Below are 17,435 nucleotides of genomic sequence, written 5' to 3'. Positions count from 1 at the left end.
AAGCAGCTGGACATGCAGTACACTCCTACCACTGTAATCAATTTCCCCTCAATCATTGTGGCAAAGAAAACAACATGTAAAAATAAATGTCAACGACAGTGGCTAAAATGTACAAGGGTAGTTACAAGGAGCATTAGAGGAACACATGTATTGCTTAATAATAGTTATTTTCGACTATGTTATTATTCATGTTGAGGACGTATTTATACACAATGTCATCCACTGAAGAAAACCTGTATTTTGGGAAGAAAAGATCTGTGTTGTACTCAGTTAATTCAAAAAATTATACATGTGGTAATGATTACAAATAACATAAATTGAGCATTTTGAATTATTGATTTCAGCATGCCCTAAAGTTAAATAGCAATTACTGGCCAAACATTATGGCCACGTATTGGTATTGCAACATATGTCTCTCCATGTCTCCATCTCTCAGTTCAGCTGTTTTTGGAAGGTAATTTAGATATCGCCATTTCAATATCGCCCAATCCTATCAATTCAATTTTTAAGCCAACACTCCAATTTTGGGAAGGTACGTACAAATAAATCCTGAACTGAACACAGTTAAAAAGTGGTTATTATATTCCCAAAAATCATTATAATGATATTACTAGATTCAAATAGCATTCCTTTCCCTTCTTATTACATCAGAAGTACTGTATATCATCAATGTTATTACCAAGACACTGTCCCCTAGTGGTTAATAAACTACTTTGTTAATTACCACAGCACTACCCATTATTAACCATTTGTTAACAAGATTAAAACCTGGTCTTTACCAAGCTGATGTTTTAAATACTTGTGGAAATCATTCAGAAAATTACCACAAATCCAGCTCCACTACGGTCCTGAATCAGGGCTGAATAATTAATGTTTGTTAGAAGAGATGTGTATAATCAGTAAAGCTGTCGATCCTGCAGTAAAACATCGCGCAGGCTGCCTGTAAATGTTTAAAGGTCCCTTTAGATGATATGCAGTGTTCAGAGAAATGAAGTGCTACAGTAAACCAGCCCGTGTTTCTCAATCACTTGTATCGATGTGCGCTTCCTTGAATTCAGCCAGCGTTTGGGACTAATTGTCAACTGATACCTCGGCTCCAGAGGTCACGGAGCCCCGAAGCCTGAGTGCATGCATGGTGTCATATGAAGCTTCATCGATACCACACAGAAGTCTGAGGCCACTGTGTTACGTGATACTATCGCTGCCCCTTTGATATTATCGACTCTGTGGTCTGTGTTGAACGTGTGCAGCCTCCAACAGAGAGCCTTTGTTCTTCTGATGCTAATCATGGCGGATCATTTGTTATACATGTGTCTTTAAGTGTTGTATTGCCCTTAGACAACTATCAAGGTGTGTATGTTTTCATGTTCAATTATTTATTTATTTTTAATATTATTTATCATATATTTTTATTTAATCTGTAAATGTTCAGTGTTGTAGATTAAATTAGATACTTTATTCATTCTAAATTGGGATACTTTTTTCATCACAGCAGCATGTTAACAAGATTTACACAGGAGTTTAAAATATAATACAATTACAATAAAATAAATAATAAACTGAAACAGTATCTAAATAACACACAATTCAAAATAGAATAAGTTAGAATAGACTACCATCTACTACTAAAACAAAATATATAAACATAGGGGACTATATACAAGTAGTTGCAGTTGTTCCTATTTAAATTGAAATGCAGTGAGGAAGAGTGAGTACAATATGCGCACATTTTTTTGGGTCATTAAAAAGGAAAAAGCATGCAAGATATGGTGAATAAAGAAACTCTGTAGCTAGTGTTATGCAGGTTGATTTCACAGAATACAACAAAACCATTAGCATCCATTTTGTTATTAATCATCACCAGTGTAGCAATGGTTGAAGTGGAGAATATTAAAGTAATAATTTATTGTTTTAAACATCCCCATGGCCTTTATGGGGTTGTGTGTTATTGAGACATTAGTCAGAATAATCACATGCAAAACATTAACAGATGACAACTTTTATAAATTCCTTATACAGGTGATTTATCAACTAGAAGATAAAGGCATTATTCTTCAAAGTAAATTAAAGCTTTGACCAATTCCAGACTGTACTTTTTAAAACACATGCTGTGGTAACTTGTAAAAAGCATTAGACATTTTAAAGACGATTATAAATCCAATTTAGTTGTGTTACATGGTTTTGTTTCATGCTGGTTTTTAAAGTATTTGTTTCTACCCTTTTATCAATTGTATCCTTTATTTGCAGTTTGTTCTCATTGTCCCACCATGTAGTCATGAGCGAATAAACTAATACTCTTTTATTTATAAAAAAAGGATTGATTGTTAAAGGAAACCAGCAGAATTTGCAGCTCTTGTTGTTGAACATACATTGATTACAAAGTGCTTCATGAGCTCTGCAGTGATGGAGGACCTAATGTGCAAGAGGAGACAGGACTACCCCATGGGCCATTAGTTATTCAGAATATAAATCTAATTCAAGACTTCAGCTTTAGTGAATAACATGGATTTATGGTAAATAATATAATCATTTAAAACCTCATTCTTAAACCAGAACTTTTAATTGTATTTTCCTACAGTAAAACAAGTACTTTCTTTTGCGTGGAAATATGACATAAACTCGTGTGTGGCGGATCAGCTGCAGTTGCAAATCCTTAACTTAATGCATTGCAAAGTATTCTCTTAATCTGCTCTATACACTAACGCAATTAAATACATCTAGAAAGATTTGTACAGGACATGCTCTTACATATTAATCTGGATACGTCTCTTTATGTATGCATGCAGAAAAAGATTATATATATTTATGTTTTTGTATCCATGTAGTGTTGTGCAAATAAAATCATCAAATACAATAATTTTGTAAAAGTTGTACCTACAAAGTTACCAGTAGCTTTTAAATTGATATAAAACAGTAAAAAATACAATAGTTACCAATGAAAGTACAAACAATGACTCAACGTTCAAATGTTTCAGAAATAAATGTATTTTAAAACATGAATTTCTCTATTCCACCACTGATTATTAACATGTAAGATATTTATAATTGATCAGCAGCAGTCAAATATCTACAAGAAATAATGAAACCAATAATCAGTTCACTTCTACATCATCTCATCTCTTTACAAATTCCCTAAGAGTTTATTCTACTTTTGCAAATCTTGTCGAGCTATGCATGTTGGTTGAAGTCTGATATTGCAGCTGTAACTTAATCACATGGGTTTGATCCACCCGGGAGAGTTCAGAATGAGATCGCCGCTAAACCCTTCAGACAATCTCCACTGCAAGTTATATTTGGCATTATCTCATATCCAAACAGTTTGTACATCTCCTAAGAGTCAACAACCAAGAGGAATCTCAGGCTTCCTCATCCAACGGGCCATGTCTATTTGATTTGGGCGTGTAGTCTTCTTCAGCTGCGATTATTCCTCTGCAACTAGAGCTTGAAACATCCAGCCCATGTGTGTCACAGAAGCACTTTGTTGTGATAATTGAGTTTGATTTATGTGTGGCGCACCATCTGTTTGTGCACCTAGGTTAAGGCATACTTGCTAATGAGAAGAGAAGAATATTTGAAAAGGGGCTGTATGTACATTACGGCTGAGTCAATGCCACTAACAAACACTGAAGTACTGGTGGAAAATATGAAGTACATTTAGTCAAGTAAATCAGGCTGTACATATGGTGAGCATTATAGAAGCAAAGCTACCTAAAAGTATATTGTTGGATTAGGAATGTCTACCTGAGCAAAAATTGTAGACTGTAGATATGTGTGCTGTAATCCAATGTATCTGTTATATAGTTAAGGAAGGTAAAGCAATAGCAGAAGAGTACCTAAGCTGGATCTGTTGAACTGGATGCTGCGACGATCTGTACGAAGTGATATCGGGTTGGTCCAACTAGAGGAGTGAAGCGCAAATAATTAGCTGATTAGAATCAGAATCAGAAACAGGTGTATTGCCAAGTAGGTATACAATAAATGTGCCTCGGTGTATATGGTGCACACATAAACACTGTTAAAGAAAATAAATTGTAGGAAAAGGACCAATAAAATAAAACAATTATTAAAAATAAGATGTGTAAGAAAACTATTAAAACACTAAATATAGCAATATATTTACTGAAATATATACCGTAAAACTAAAATAAAGTTAAATATATGCAACATTGGTATGACAAGTGGAAAGCCGTGCATATATAACACGTAGCTTTTTGTACAATGTGCACAATTCCGAGTGGAGCAGGTGTAGTGAGAAAGAGAGGATTGTGAATGTGTGAGATTTACTTACACTGGTCATCATAGTCATGGCCGTACCCACAATTGAGGTCTGGACCTCGGTAATTTCTCCGAGGTGTATAATAAAACTTGTGAAATAACTGCACACAATTAACAGGGTTCTTTGTAGTACTTCCAATTACTGGCGTTGGGGGCGCTGCACAACTAAGTAGCCTACATTAAAGCAAACAGAAGAAGACAACATAAATGTATCAACAAACAGCCGCAGTCCGGACTTGTACTCATGGTTGTATAATAAGGGAAGGTGAACATAATGATGTAATGCTTTTGAAAGGCAAATAATAATTACAAAATATATATATGTATATATGCTGAACCCATAGTAAAATGCTTTTGTGTGCACAAACTACAGGTGAACAGAAAACACCAGTGTGATTTTGGTGACAGTACGAATATCTTGGACAATGTTATAGTGGGGGTGTCAAATCCGGCAGCACCAACACCTGGTCTGCCACATGTGAAAGCCCCTCTTTAGTTTCTCACCTGCTGAGCCCAGAGTAAAATGACTTGTGTGCACAAACAAAATGTGGGGGGGGCCTGCCCCCGACCTCCCCTGGCATGTTTTGGACCTCGGTATTTACAAAATCCTGGGTACGGGCCTGGTCATAGTGCTGGCCTTTGTCATTGAAGCAAACATTTGTAGTGTTCAAACTGGGGTCTCAAACATATTTTCCTATAATGACTCACATTAGGAAAGATGTCTATTTAAATATAGGTAAATACAGTTCCAAGTACGAACTCTGGAGGCCCTTATTTAAATCCTAATCGCATCCAAAGTTATTTTCCCTCCTCAATTAATTCGAATGAGCCAATGAGTGACGTAGCAGCTGGGAGGCGTATATACTATACTTTACTTTTTGTCTCGAATATCCCATGAAAAGACCAAAACCAACACAAAATGTATCCTGTTGATACTGTGTTTGTAGTCAAGCCTCATGTTCTGTAGCTTATTCCATTTTGCAGAAGAGCTCAATTTTAGAAATGCATCAATGAGCCACATTGTGACATGTTCCTTCATTATGGTAAATGCAGACACCGTTTTTTAAACCCATATTCACTGTTCTAGTGAGAACGCCACATTTGTATCCACAGCTGAACGATGTGCATCATGAGAAGAAACCACTCGGCTTGAAGCTGATATCGAGGTTAGGGACAGTTTTAGTCTCAGAAAACATAAAATAACACCATATACTGTACTGTCTCCAAACAACAAATGCACTGTCATTAAATAGACAATGTTTTGATGTCATGCAGGCCTACAGTACTTCGGGTCACTAAATAAATGTGAGGCTTCAAGTCGGTGTGCAGGCACTGCCCTTTTCCATCTATTATTTTTATCGCCAACACAATCAGTGATAACCTCTGGTGTGCTGCACACCCAGAAGTGTCAACACGGCACTTCTCTGCTGGCCTCCTGTTGGTCTATACTCTATACAGAGACAAACCCCATCATCCTCAGCACTTCTGTGACTGAAAGCTCTTGATTTCAGCTTGTGTACTTGTGATTTCAAAAGAGATTAAGTGTTCCCTCTCCACTAACTGTTGTGCGCATGTGTTTGTGTCCGTGCATTCAGATGCGTCTGGCTTCATTTGGCTGTGAGATTCAAGCCCCTGAGCCTTGCATATAGAGATCGTGAGTCAGCTTCAGAGGATTTTCGGTTATCCCACAGGCCAAGGAGCAGCTTTGCAGGCAAATCATCCTCCATCCATAAGTCTCCCTGACTGACAGCCAAGCATTTGGCTCAAGACCAAATCTGTAAACAACAACTGGGTCTGCAAGACGAAACATGTTTCTCATGAAGAGAGTCACGCAGCACCTCACATCCTCTGTCAATTTCAGGTCCTGTTGTTGTATGCGGTCATGTGAAGGGTGGATTGAAAGAAGGCATTTGTCGAGTTTTTTTTTCTTCAGTTCTCTATCCTTAAATGCATCGTGTAAGAAAACATGTTGAGATTGAAAAGAAGATGAGACAAATGTTATCCTTAAGGGATTAAAAGTGGGACTTGGGAGATGTTTGACAGATTAAGAGTGCTGCGCTTGCATAATAAACCCGGTTCCAGTAGTGTTGTGTTAAGATGACTTGCCACTGTTCTCATCTCCCCTATGAACATCTGCAACTGCGGCTCTGCCATCATTTAGAGTCTTGGACTAAACAGCTTGATCCACTTTAGTCACACTTGAAATCAGGATTAGAGAAATCTCTTGGCAGACGATCTAAGAGCAATCAAATCAGGTCAGTCAGAATTCGGTGGGATGCCCAAAAAGGAGAACGAGCACATGCTGTCAGTTCTGCTGTGCTCTTGTCTACCAGATGGATGGCCAATTGCCACTCCAGATGTGCTCAGAATCCATCTGAACTCGGTGTAAAATGGCCTTAAAGGAAAAAAACAAAAAGCCTCTTGCACTCAGAGCACTGAACTGCACACTGATGGAGAGAGTACAGGGATAATTGTAATCAGGAAGGTGCCAGTTTTCATTATGTTCTCAGATACAAGCCTTAATGCAGCTCTGCTCTCAAACAGTGGATAGGCTGTTGTTGTTGACGAGATGCTCTTATTGTGGCAGGCGGGGTGGATCAGAGGAGTATGAGACAGGTTTATATCACTACACTCTTAATCTGTTGCTGCGTGTTGGATGTGATGTAATCTCACTCTGTGGGATTAAAAAGAAACACACACATGTACACAAAAGGAGACGAGGAGTTTTCTGTGCTATTTTCAAGGGTCACTGCATGGGTTAATAGAGTGTGAGGTGTATGTGAACTGGATAAGTGAGGCAGCCCTGTTATTTTCCCCAGTTCTTGCTTTAAAACTCTACCGCCGACAGGTAAAGCTGCACTTTGAACCAACATGTTAAGCTTCTTAAGGATGAATTTTTCTATTAGTTCAGGCGTCTGAATTAAATATGGCAGGCTGTAAAATTCCTACACAACCTTCACATAGTCGTATAAAACGTCATATCAACTCAAATGTATAGATGTGCAAATATGCCATAGCTGCGACCACATATGCGCATGCATGTTTATGGATTCACACAACCTCCAAATACTTGACCTCCATGCCTCCATTAGCCTCCTGGGCCAGAAATGATTTGGACGTCAAAGGGTGGGTAAAGAGCTTCTGGTTGCAGCAAAAAAGACAGAAATGTTTTGAAGTTAATGGCTTCTCTTTGTGCATGTTTTTCTTTCACAGATAGTTGCAATGGTCCTCTGCTCTCAGCGTTACCACACTCATCCTTTCAGAGCTCCACTCAGTCCTCGGCCAGTTATGCTGCTCACAACGCCAAGCTCAACAGAAGAGATGGTGAGTACAAGAGAGGATGTTTTTGCAAGGCTTCCATATTTCCTACATGCTTTAGACACCTGTCTGCCACACAAGCATATTCCATAAAATGCTCATGTGATCCATATGTGTTATGGTTATTCTACAAAACGATAACAAACGCACAATCAGGTATGTTGTTTTGCTGCATTTAACATATGTTGCAGTGTTAAGGCAAGGCAAGGCAAGTTTATTTATATAGCACTTTTCAACACAAGGCAATTCAAAGTGCTTTACAAAAAATGAAAGACATTAAGAAAATGGCATTTAAAATCAGTCATTAAAAAGAAAAGCTAATAAAATAAACATTAAAAGAAAAAATACATGGATAAAAGTTACAGTGCAGTTTAAGATATGAATAGTTCAATTAAAAGCAGCGACAAAAAGAAAAGTCTTCAGCCTGGATTTAAAAGTAGTCAGAGTTGCAGCGGACCTGCAGGTTTCTGGGAGTTTGTTCCAGAGATTTGGAGCATAATAACTGAACGCTGCTTTACCATGTTTAGTTCTGACTCTGGGGACAGAAAGCTGACCAGTCCCTGAAGACCTGAGAGATCTGGATGGTTCATAATTTAGCAGGAGGTCAGAAATGTATTTTGGGCCTAAACCATTCAGTGCTTTATAAACCAGCAGCAGTATTTTGAAATCTATTCTTTGACACACAGGAAGCCAGTGTAAAGTTTGTTAAGTGTTAAGGGGCTCTGTTTCAGTATTTTGACGATCTGACCTAACAAGCTGATCACGAAGGGAAACGTACATAATGGTGGAGTCTATCATCAATCCCAAACTCAGTACACTTGGTACTTTCTGATTGACCACCTGTATTTAAGGGCTCTGCTTTAGGGGTTGCATCTTTTGGTTCGGCCCTCATGTTCCTCTAGCAGCAGCAGCAGCAACCACAGCACTGGTAACTCAAATAAATAGCCATTGGAAAAACTTAAACTAAGGCGATCTTATCCAAAGTAAACTTAAGTGTGACTTAGTTAACTAAATGTTTTTGCCACTAATCATAACTATGAGCTGCCAACTACACTTAATAAACTATGAGGGTCAAAGGGTCAGAATTAACATATTATTAGAGCCACAGACGGTGCATTCTAACCAGCAACAGTAATAAGATAGTAAAAAAAGTGCTCAAATGCTACGAGCAGGTGCACTTGCACAGTAGATGATACGAACTGATAATATCCAGTTTCATGTTTCAGTTTCCCAGAGAGACAAATGACAGACACACTCAATATTGTTGAGGGGAGACTTGTGGAACAGAGGTAAGCTTGTTGAGCTAGCAGGATTGTGTTTTTCATAAGTTCTCGAGCCGGGCTGCACACATTTAAAAAGGAATAAGCTATTTTCAAATAAGTGAGGCGGCTGACCTCCACTGTGTCTACTGAAGTGTAACTTCACCTTGAAGCCTTTCATATGCAATCACTCCCTGTGTTCACATCAGGGCTGAATACATCGTTGCAATCCAAGCCCTGTGGCGACTCAACATAAATCACAACAATCCACCGTTCATTGTATCGATATCCACAATATGGATGTTTAATTGCCGCCCTCTGGCTTTATTTCTCTTCCTTCCCTCAGGAGCCGGAGGCTGGTCTCCCATGGTGACGGATCAAGAGCCCTGGCTCCAGGTGGACCTCAGGGAGCAGATGGAGGTGACGGCTGTGGCCACACAGGGTCGGTATGACAGCTGGGACTGGGTCAGCAGTTACCAGCTCCTCTACAGTGACACGGGCCGGGCCTGGAAACAGTACAGGCATGAGGATGGAGTAGGGGTGAGTCTGCATGCAGATTGTTATCGCATCACCTTTCTGTATGACATATCGTTGGTGTGCTGTCTGCTTAGATTTATATACTTATTGTTGATGGAAGATATTGTTTGTATTGTCGGGGTGGAATTATAGCGATGTAAATGGAAGTCTACTGCTTACAATTGGCCATTTATGGTTAAAGAAATAGATAAACATTATGGGGAGTATGCATATTTGATTATAAAAGCTTTGGAAATGTAACCCTTACCCTAATGCAGGGGTGCCCAACCAGTCGATCGCGATCGACCGGTCGATCGCGGGGAGATTCCCAGTCGATCGCGAGATGTGTCTAAAAATAGAACAACAATATTCAGTTTTATCGTTAACGTCCTATAACATAATCTTCCTGTGCCAGAATAATGCACTTGAACGCATCAAAGCTTTGTGATTGGCCAGCGTGACCCCATGTGTCGGGGCGTGGCTGGTGGGCAGTGCAGTGCACTAGTTCGCTGACATTGTCCGTGTCAACAGGAGTGACAGTCGCACACACACAAGACCGCAATTATGGCAGAAGCAAGAAAGCCCAAAATATATCATTTTCACTCCGAGTGGGAGGATGATTATTTTTGTATCTATTCCAATTCAAAGTCCATCTGTCTCATCTGCAATGCGAGCGTGGCTTTATCGAAGAAGGGTAGGAGCGGCATTTCAAAACAGTGCACAAACGCTACGAGACGGAATTCACTCCTAATTCTGCCCTACGCTCCAAAAGGGGAGGGAGCTAAATGCACAGCAGTCCATTTTCACCAGGCCCAACAACAAGAGCAAGGCTGCTACCAGAGCATCTTATCGAGTCAGTCACGTTCTTGCGAAACACATGAAGTCTTTAAAAGACGGCGAAGTTGTGAAATAAGCATTCCTGGAGGCTGCCGACGCGCTTTTGGGGGACAGTCAAAATAACAGTAGCATTTCAACAGGTTTTTGATAAAAACTCAAGTTAGATACCGTTATTAATCAGCTGTAAGTTTTAGTTTGTTTGAACTTATTCATTATAATTATTGTACAAAATGGTATAAGAATGCAAACTTAAATTGATTATAGTCTATTATCAATTCAGGTTAAGAAAGTAGTGTTGCTTGCATCCTATTTTAAAGGCATTTATTTTTATAATCTACTAAATGCAACAAAAAAAGGGTTTGATTCTATTAATTTTATCTTTTTTATTGCACTTTGGCATCAGATTCCTGTGTAGCTTCAGATCTGAGTTGTCTTATTAGTAAGCCTCATTTATACTTTTGTAGCAACACTATTTTTATATAATGTCAAAGAAAGGGTTCAGAGTCTTTTCTTTTTTCCCTGAGTCATATGTGGCAGCACTGTTCAATGTTTCTTGAAAACATTACCCACTGTAGTGACGTGTGAATAAACTCCAACTCTGTATCAACAACACTGTTGTGTAACTTCAGTTGAATACTTGTATGTGTGTAGATTAGAAATAGGTAAGATAAAGGATCTGCAGTATTTTATGGAGTATTAATCGTACAGAGGTCAGTTTTATACAAGTAGAAGTGTGTATTTAACTGGTAGTAGGCTGTCAGTAATGGCTACGCCTCTCTATTTGGACTGGTAGATCTCAGCAGACTGGCAACTTTAAAAGTAGCTCTCGGTTCAAAAAAGGTTGGGCACCCCTGCCCTAATGTAAGAATCTAGTTTTTTTGCAAGTAATTGTTCCCACCGCTGCTTGAAAGTTTAGTGAAATTAGGGGAAACAATCAAGACCTTGTACGCTTTTGAAAAAGTGATTTCACTTAGCTCTTCAAGTCTTAAATAAGTCTCATTCTCTTTCGCTCAACTTGCACAACATATTGTTTTTGCCGTGATGCATTAGAGAAGAGGCATAGTCTGCCATCACTGTATCACAGCACAATTGAGAAATGTTCTCTCATTCAAGGTTCTTTCTTTTATAATATATATAATGGCACTTCTGTAAAGCCTGCTTGCTTTCATTATACAACTTGCCAGTGTCTTATCAGTAATTAACCTTGATTCGTGTCTTTAAGTATGCTGTCTTGGGTCATTTAATTTGAGGAAGTTGTGCCCTCGATAGTCCTTGAAAAGTCTCTGAAATTAAGTTTGAAGAAGGTGTGCGGACCTTCAGAATTACTTTTATGAAACTTGGAGACAGTTAGATAAATATAAAGTAAACTGAATACAGTGACAATAAAACAAAGCACACATTCATAACACTTCATATTAAAGAAAGACATGAGTACAAGTTTGTTGCTGAATTGATCGGGATTTCGATGGTAGGTAAAAGTTGAAGTTTGCATCAAATTGCGAGTGATTCGTTCGCAAGACTTCTCTGCTTTCACACAAAAAAGCTTGAGTGCAAAAAAGGTTTTGCAGAACCTAGCAATTGCCACTTGAAGCTGCCCTGGTGGACCTGCAGCTCTGTTACCCCTTGACGAATTTGAATAAAGACTGAGGGTACAGTCCATTTAAATATTTTAACACAGGACGTTACCCTAATGGAAATCGGTAAGTAAGACATACCTCAAATCTAGTAATAACCTAAAATGTATCCCAACTAAAGACACTTAACCACAGGTTAGAAATAATAATATGATATCTCACATTATCCACACATGTACCTTCAATTCTAACATTCAATAATTCTGTTGCAGGTAGCTTAATAATTAAGATAGATGAACGTTATACTGTTAAGTGTTTAGTGTTAAACAGGAGGCTTCAAGTCAAGCTCACACCTTTTTAAAACGTATATATATATATATCTGCAACAGCTTAACATATTTTGCCAGCTGTCTTCGTACATTTGAAGACCTATCACAGTTTAATTTCTGGAAAGTGCAAACAGTTTAATTTCTGGAAAGTGCAAACAGAAAATGATGGGACCCAAGACAGTTCCTTGGGGGATTCCTATTTCAACTTTTAAAAAAACACACTTGATGTTATTAATCACAACACATACTTTGTAAAACCCTTCAAACCATGATATCAATGGTTTTGTACATTTGTATATTGAGATATATTTAAATATATTGTGATTGACTGTATCAAATGCCTTGTTTAACTCCAGAAGCACTAAATCGTAGTGGGTGAAAATGGTTTGTCTCCGCAATTGTTCTGAGACAAACTTCTCCAGCACTTTAGACGGGCTGAAAGAAGACTAATTGCTCTGTAGTTGCTAATCTTTTCAGCATCCCCAGATTTTAAAATAGACAATACCATGGCATTTTCCCATCCATCTGGGAATTGCCCAATGTTCATGAAAACATTAAAAAGATGAGGAAAGAGCTGAACCAGCAGCCTACTGTATTTTTCAAGGAGTACAGTATCTAGGTTATATCCTCAGAGAAGTGGTGTTCATATTAGCTTTCGAGACATCTAATTGTTCTCGTGGCCTGATCTCAAATGAGGTGGCGTCTTCATCAAGTGTAATGTTCCTATTATTATTAATGGGAGTGTAGGGTTGGCAAACATTTTAACAGATTTAGAGAAAGACGTCTTTAAGAGGACATATGTAGCCCATTTTCAGGTTCATTATTGTATTTAGTGCCTCTACCGTGACATGTTTAGATGCTTTAATGTTCAAAAAACTCTTTATTTGTCTCATACTGCCTGTGCTGCAGCACCTCTTTCCCCCCTCTGTCTGAAACCAGAGCCCAGTCTGCTCTGATTGGTTAGCTGGCCAAGGTGTTTTAAGCGGGGGGGGGGGGGGGGGGGGGGGATATAACCTCCCTCCACTTTGGGATTTTGCAGGCCATTTTAATGCATAAAAAAATCTGAAAGGGGAAAACCCCCCAAAACACAATAGGGCCCCTTTAATTATGTTTGCAACTTGTATAACACCAGAAATCTTCCCTGACTTTAAGTTCTTATTTTACCTTAGGTTTTACTAAATATTTCATTTGTTTTCAGATATTTTACCATTTCCCTTGGATAGGACTTGTGTGAAACAACTTGCTTGGGAAACTTGCAGTTCCTTAATTACCCGATTTGTCAGCCCTATGTCACATGAGATATCATCTATTTTCCATGCTCTGTTCTCTGTGGACCAATTCATTGATGTCATTACAGGTGAGAGTCAAATAACACATCCTCTCTCTATTTCCAACACATATCGAGGCGTGGTAGGTTGAGGTGTCAACACAATTATTATACTGCTTTTGTGGTCATCCATGTACCGTCAGGGCTTGTTATGGCAGGTTATACAAAGAATAAAGTTAGCAGAAAATAGCCTGATGTTGACATATGTTATTAATCTTTAATTGTGTTTGCCCCAGTTATGTCAACTGCTGCTGACAAGTTGTTAAATAGTTTTTTATGAGAGATTTATACTTGGCAGTCCAATTAGCAGAGTGTGTTAATTCACACTGGCATGTCAATGCTGCAAAATGGCGTTTTTCTTTGTGTAGACACATCAGGTCTAGTGTTTTGTGCTTTTAGTCTCCTGGAAAAAAGCACATTTTGAGTTCGATAAAACATTCACAGTTACTGTCACTAACACATGTGTATTAGTCCAAGGCTGAAAATAGTCTTAACCAAATATACTTGTTATGTCTGCTTGAGTTTTTAGTCAATTTACAAGATGGTTAAAATATTTATTGTTGAATGCCTTTGCTCTCAAAACAGTTTATCATGCCATGCACAATAGTCAACTTCAATAGAAATTGCTTGAATACATTTCCTTTGGAGGGTTGAAGTATACCAAAAAATAGTACTCAAACACTTAAAGTAAGAGCAGAGCATGTGTAATTTGCCCATTTTGTAGGCTCTGAATGGCCGTGGGGATTTAGCTTAGCCTGCTGATGCCTCCGATCAAATGTATTCTACCATCTAGCAACATCACTGTCTTCATGGCATTTTAGATATTTAACTAGAGATGAATATGTTTATTTTAGAGAGTTTCCCAAATAATATGAAATATTTACATAGTGAATTTCACTGAGACACTGGAAAATATCAATAGAGAAGAAAACTGATTGTCACAAAAAATAAATAAAATAAAGTTCTATTCATTTTTAATTACAAAATATATGATCACTAATGAATAGGTGTGGTTTTATAGATATTTACAGACTGTTTAGGCTTACACACACTAGAAACCTAATTATCCTTTACATTAATGAACTGTATGTTTACAGATGGGTAGGCAAACCCATTAAAATGTGCAATACTTAGGAGCATCGATATGATGGATCAGTGGCATTACAATGTGCTACCTAATTTGTGCTTTATTACGGCCAATATTTTGTCTCCAGGTGAGTTTGCCCCCTGACCCACACAGATATAAAGAAAGGCAGCCAGCTTGTTCCAGCTGGCTGCCTTTCTTTATATCTGTGTGGAAAGCCCTGATGACACAGCTTCCCATTGCTACTCCTTGGGTGATAGCTTCAGATACAAACATAAAACAGTGAACTTTTTTCAACAACAGCATACCGCGCCGTATCATACCAGCCAAAACAAAATCCTGCCCGGAAACTTGGCAAGCATTAAAAGCAGCCTTCACTGAGCTTTAAATGTACTGATGTTTATTTAATGCAAACTCACCAAGACAATTTAAACCCGACGCCACCCATCTCTTCTTTGGTGTTCGTGTGAACTTAGATTTATAGTATCATTTATATTGTGCAGGATGAATGTCAGCCAATTAGTCACAAATCTCTTATTCCGAGACTCACACTCAAGCTACAGCGTTCACCAAGACCTTTGGCTGATACGTACTCACATCCGTCTGGCATTTTAACAAGTGAAGCTCAAAGGTAACCGCTCACTGCCAGAAACTGAACTGAGGGGGACTAATGAGAGAGCAGCAGATGCTGATAGGACTGCTACTGTAGCTCTCAGCCATTCTTAGCTTTATGAGCCAAATTAGCTCCATGGAAAAATGAGCTCTATTAAAAATGAGTCTAAAGGTCGACAATCCTGCTGGCATCCCCTAGATGCTGCAGTGCTTAAAAATGAGATGATTTGGAACAAAAAATTGCTTTTTTACATTCGCTATGTCCTTCCAATAGTCTGGATATTTAAAGGGGCCCTATTGTGCTTTTATGCATGTTCCTTTTCCTGTAGTCTAGGTTTGTGTGCATGTAAATGGTCTGCAAAGGCTACAATCCTGAAGTTTCTTCCAGAGGGACTTTCTCTCTCTGCCGGAAACGCCTCCATTGGACTCCTTTGTTCCTTTTTTTTGTTTAGATCAGACTGAAATCCAACATAATATAAAGTACACTTTGTCTAATATTTGTTTTGTTTAGGTGAGCCATTGCGTTAAGTTACTAAAATCGATTTAGCTGCTGGGAGCATGCACCAACATTTTAGTAATGCACACAGATTAGGATTATCTGTACAACCTCACTTCAAATCATCTGAAATATCCCTTTTGAAGATAATTACACTTGTGTGCAAAGTTGCCTTTATTGTCTAGTTACAACAGGTTCATTTCTCTCTGATGAGCGACAGCACTAGAGAAATAAGTCAGAGGCTAAAATCGATGGCAGCCATGCTCTGAGAACCATTAGTATCCATACCACATACGATGGTAATCTGTACAGTATTTATTGAAGGACACACTCATCCTTAAGCTCCACCACTAAAGACACTTAACATAGATAATTCATATGATTTAATAAAGTGTTAAGGAAAAAATATATAGGTCTCTAACTTTGCCTTCTTGTGTGAATATTCAAAAAGTTAAAAAAGTTTCTTCCTTTAACTTTCCTGTTCTTTTTCTCTGACCTGAGTTTGTCCTGTTTATTCAGAGTCTTATGAGCAAAGCCTTATAAAGATCCGGATAAACATGTGAAACGACATGATGGCACTAAACTACAAGCTGATATTAACCTAATTAGTGAAGGCCAGAAGAGGAAATCTGTGAAAATGACTTACAGTATGTCTGTGGAAGACTTAAGTAAATTAAAGATGGACTTCTCTCAGCTCATACGCTGTGAAACTCAAAGTGAATGGATAAAAAAAAGGCTTTGCTTGCTGGTACTTCTAAAGTAAACTCTAAAAACGGCAGAGCCTCCGTTTTTTAAATACCGCTTTAACCTAATTCCCTGTATAATATTTGCAATCTACCCCATGGTGAATTAGCTGCATGTTATTTGCAAATATTCATAGGTGGGAAGAGGAGTATATTCTAGCAAGGCGTTTCAAATTACCTTCATTATCCTCGAAAAGCCTTATTCAGGAATCTATTTTTAATGCAGCTTTGAACAAATGTGTTAAACTAATTATTGGGTGTTAGGGGGGAATTTTACATAATTTCCATACTTATTAGCAGTTCAGGTAGATGGAAATCTAACAAGGATTCCAATGTGTTTTGCATGAGAGCTAATTTTATCTGCGTAATTGCATCTTGTATCAAGATGGCCCTTGCAATATTATACAGCCTTATCTCTCAGGCAATTCAGACACACAGTATGGAAACATGGTTGACTGAATCCTACCGATTTACTGATCCTCAGACTTTTAATGAATAGGTTAACATTTTCAGATCTGCTCAAAATATCTCTGTCATTATAGAATCGCCCTGATATTTTTCTACATATATTTAAGGTCCCCTGAGGATGAATCCTGATGACGTTGGTACGTTTCATCTCACACTTTTTAATTAAAATCTCAAACATCAGCTTGCCTTTGACCACATGTTGCCTGTAGTGTTGGTTAAATGCAGAAAACATGCCACACACGTCAGTTTGAATCCTAAAAACATTCTATATATTTATTTTCTGAAGCTACCGCAGAAGCAGACACTGCTACTAGAAACGGCAAGGGAAATGTAACTCTTTACCAACGGGTATATTTTGAGGAGGCAAATGATGAGGCTGATAAAGGCAACGTATCGGATTACTCCCCACCAGCAGGATCGAGCCCACTGGTGAATACCCAGGGTGTTCTTGACAGTTGCCATGGCGATGTTAACATTAAGCTCACAGCATCACTGTGCAGCCTCAAAGGAATCACAGTGATGCTGTAGACAGTACCTTGATACAACTCTAAAAAAAAAATGTTTGTATATTGTTTATTGACTTATTTGGTCATACAC

At 38.3% G+C, this 17,435-nt stretch overlaps 1 protein-coding gene across 1 annotated transcript in view; it reads left to right on the top strand.

Annotated features, from left to right (window-relative positions):
* cntnap5a (contactin associated protein family member 5a) overlaps nucleotides 1–17,435 on the top strand; it is a 107,453-nt gene that overhangs the window by 9,324 nt on the left and 80,694 nt on the right. The window contains exons 2-3 of the mRNA XM_034198009.1: nucleotides 7,489–7,599; nucleotides 9,199–9,392. Coding sequence (XP_034053900.1) covers nucleotides 7,489–7,599; nucleotides 9,199–9,392 — 305 coding nt within the window. The remainder of the gene's footprint in view (nucleotides 1–7,488; nucleotides 7,600–9,198; nucleotides 9,393–17,435) is intronic.

Source organism: Gymnodraco acuticeps, unplaced genomic scaffold (genome assembly GCF_902827175.1).
Source record: "Gymnodraco acuticeps unplaced genomic scaffold, fGymAcu1.1, whole genome shotgun sequence".
Taxonomy (NCBI): Eukaryota; Metazoa; Chordata; class Actinopteri; order Perciformes; family Bathydraconidae; genus Gymnodraco; species Gymnodraco acuticeps.
The sequence above is the reverse complement of the archived record's forward strand: the minus strand, read 5'-3'. Positions and strand labels throughout refer to the sequence as shown.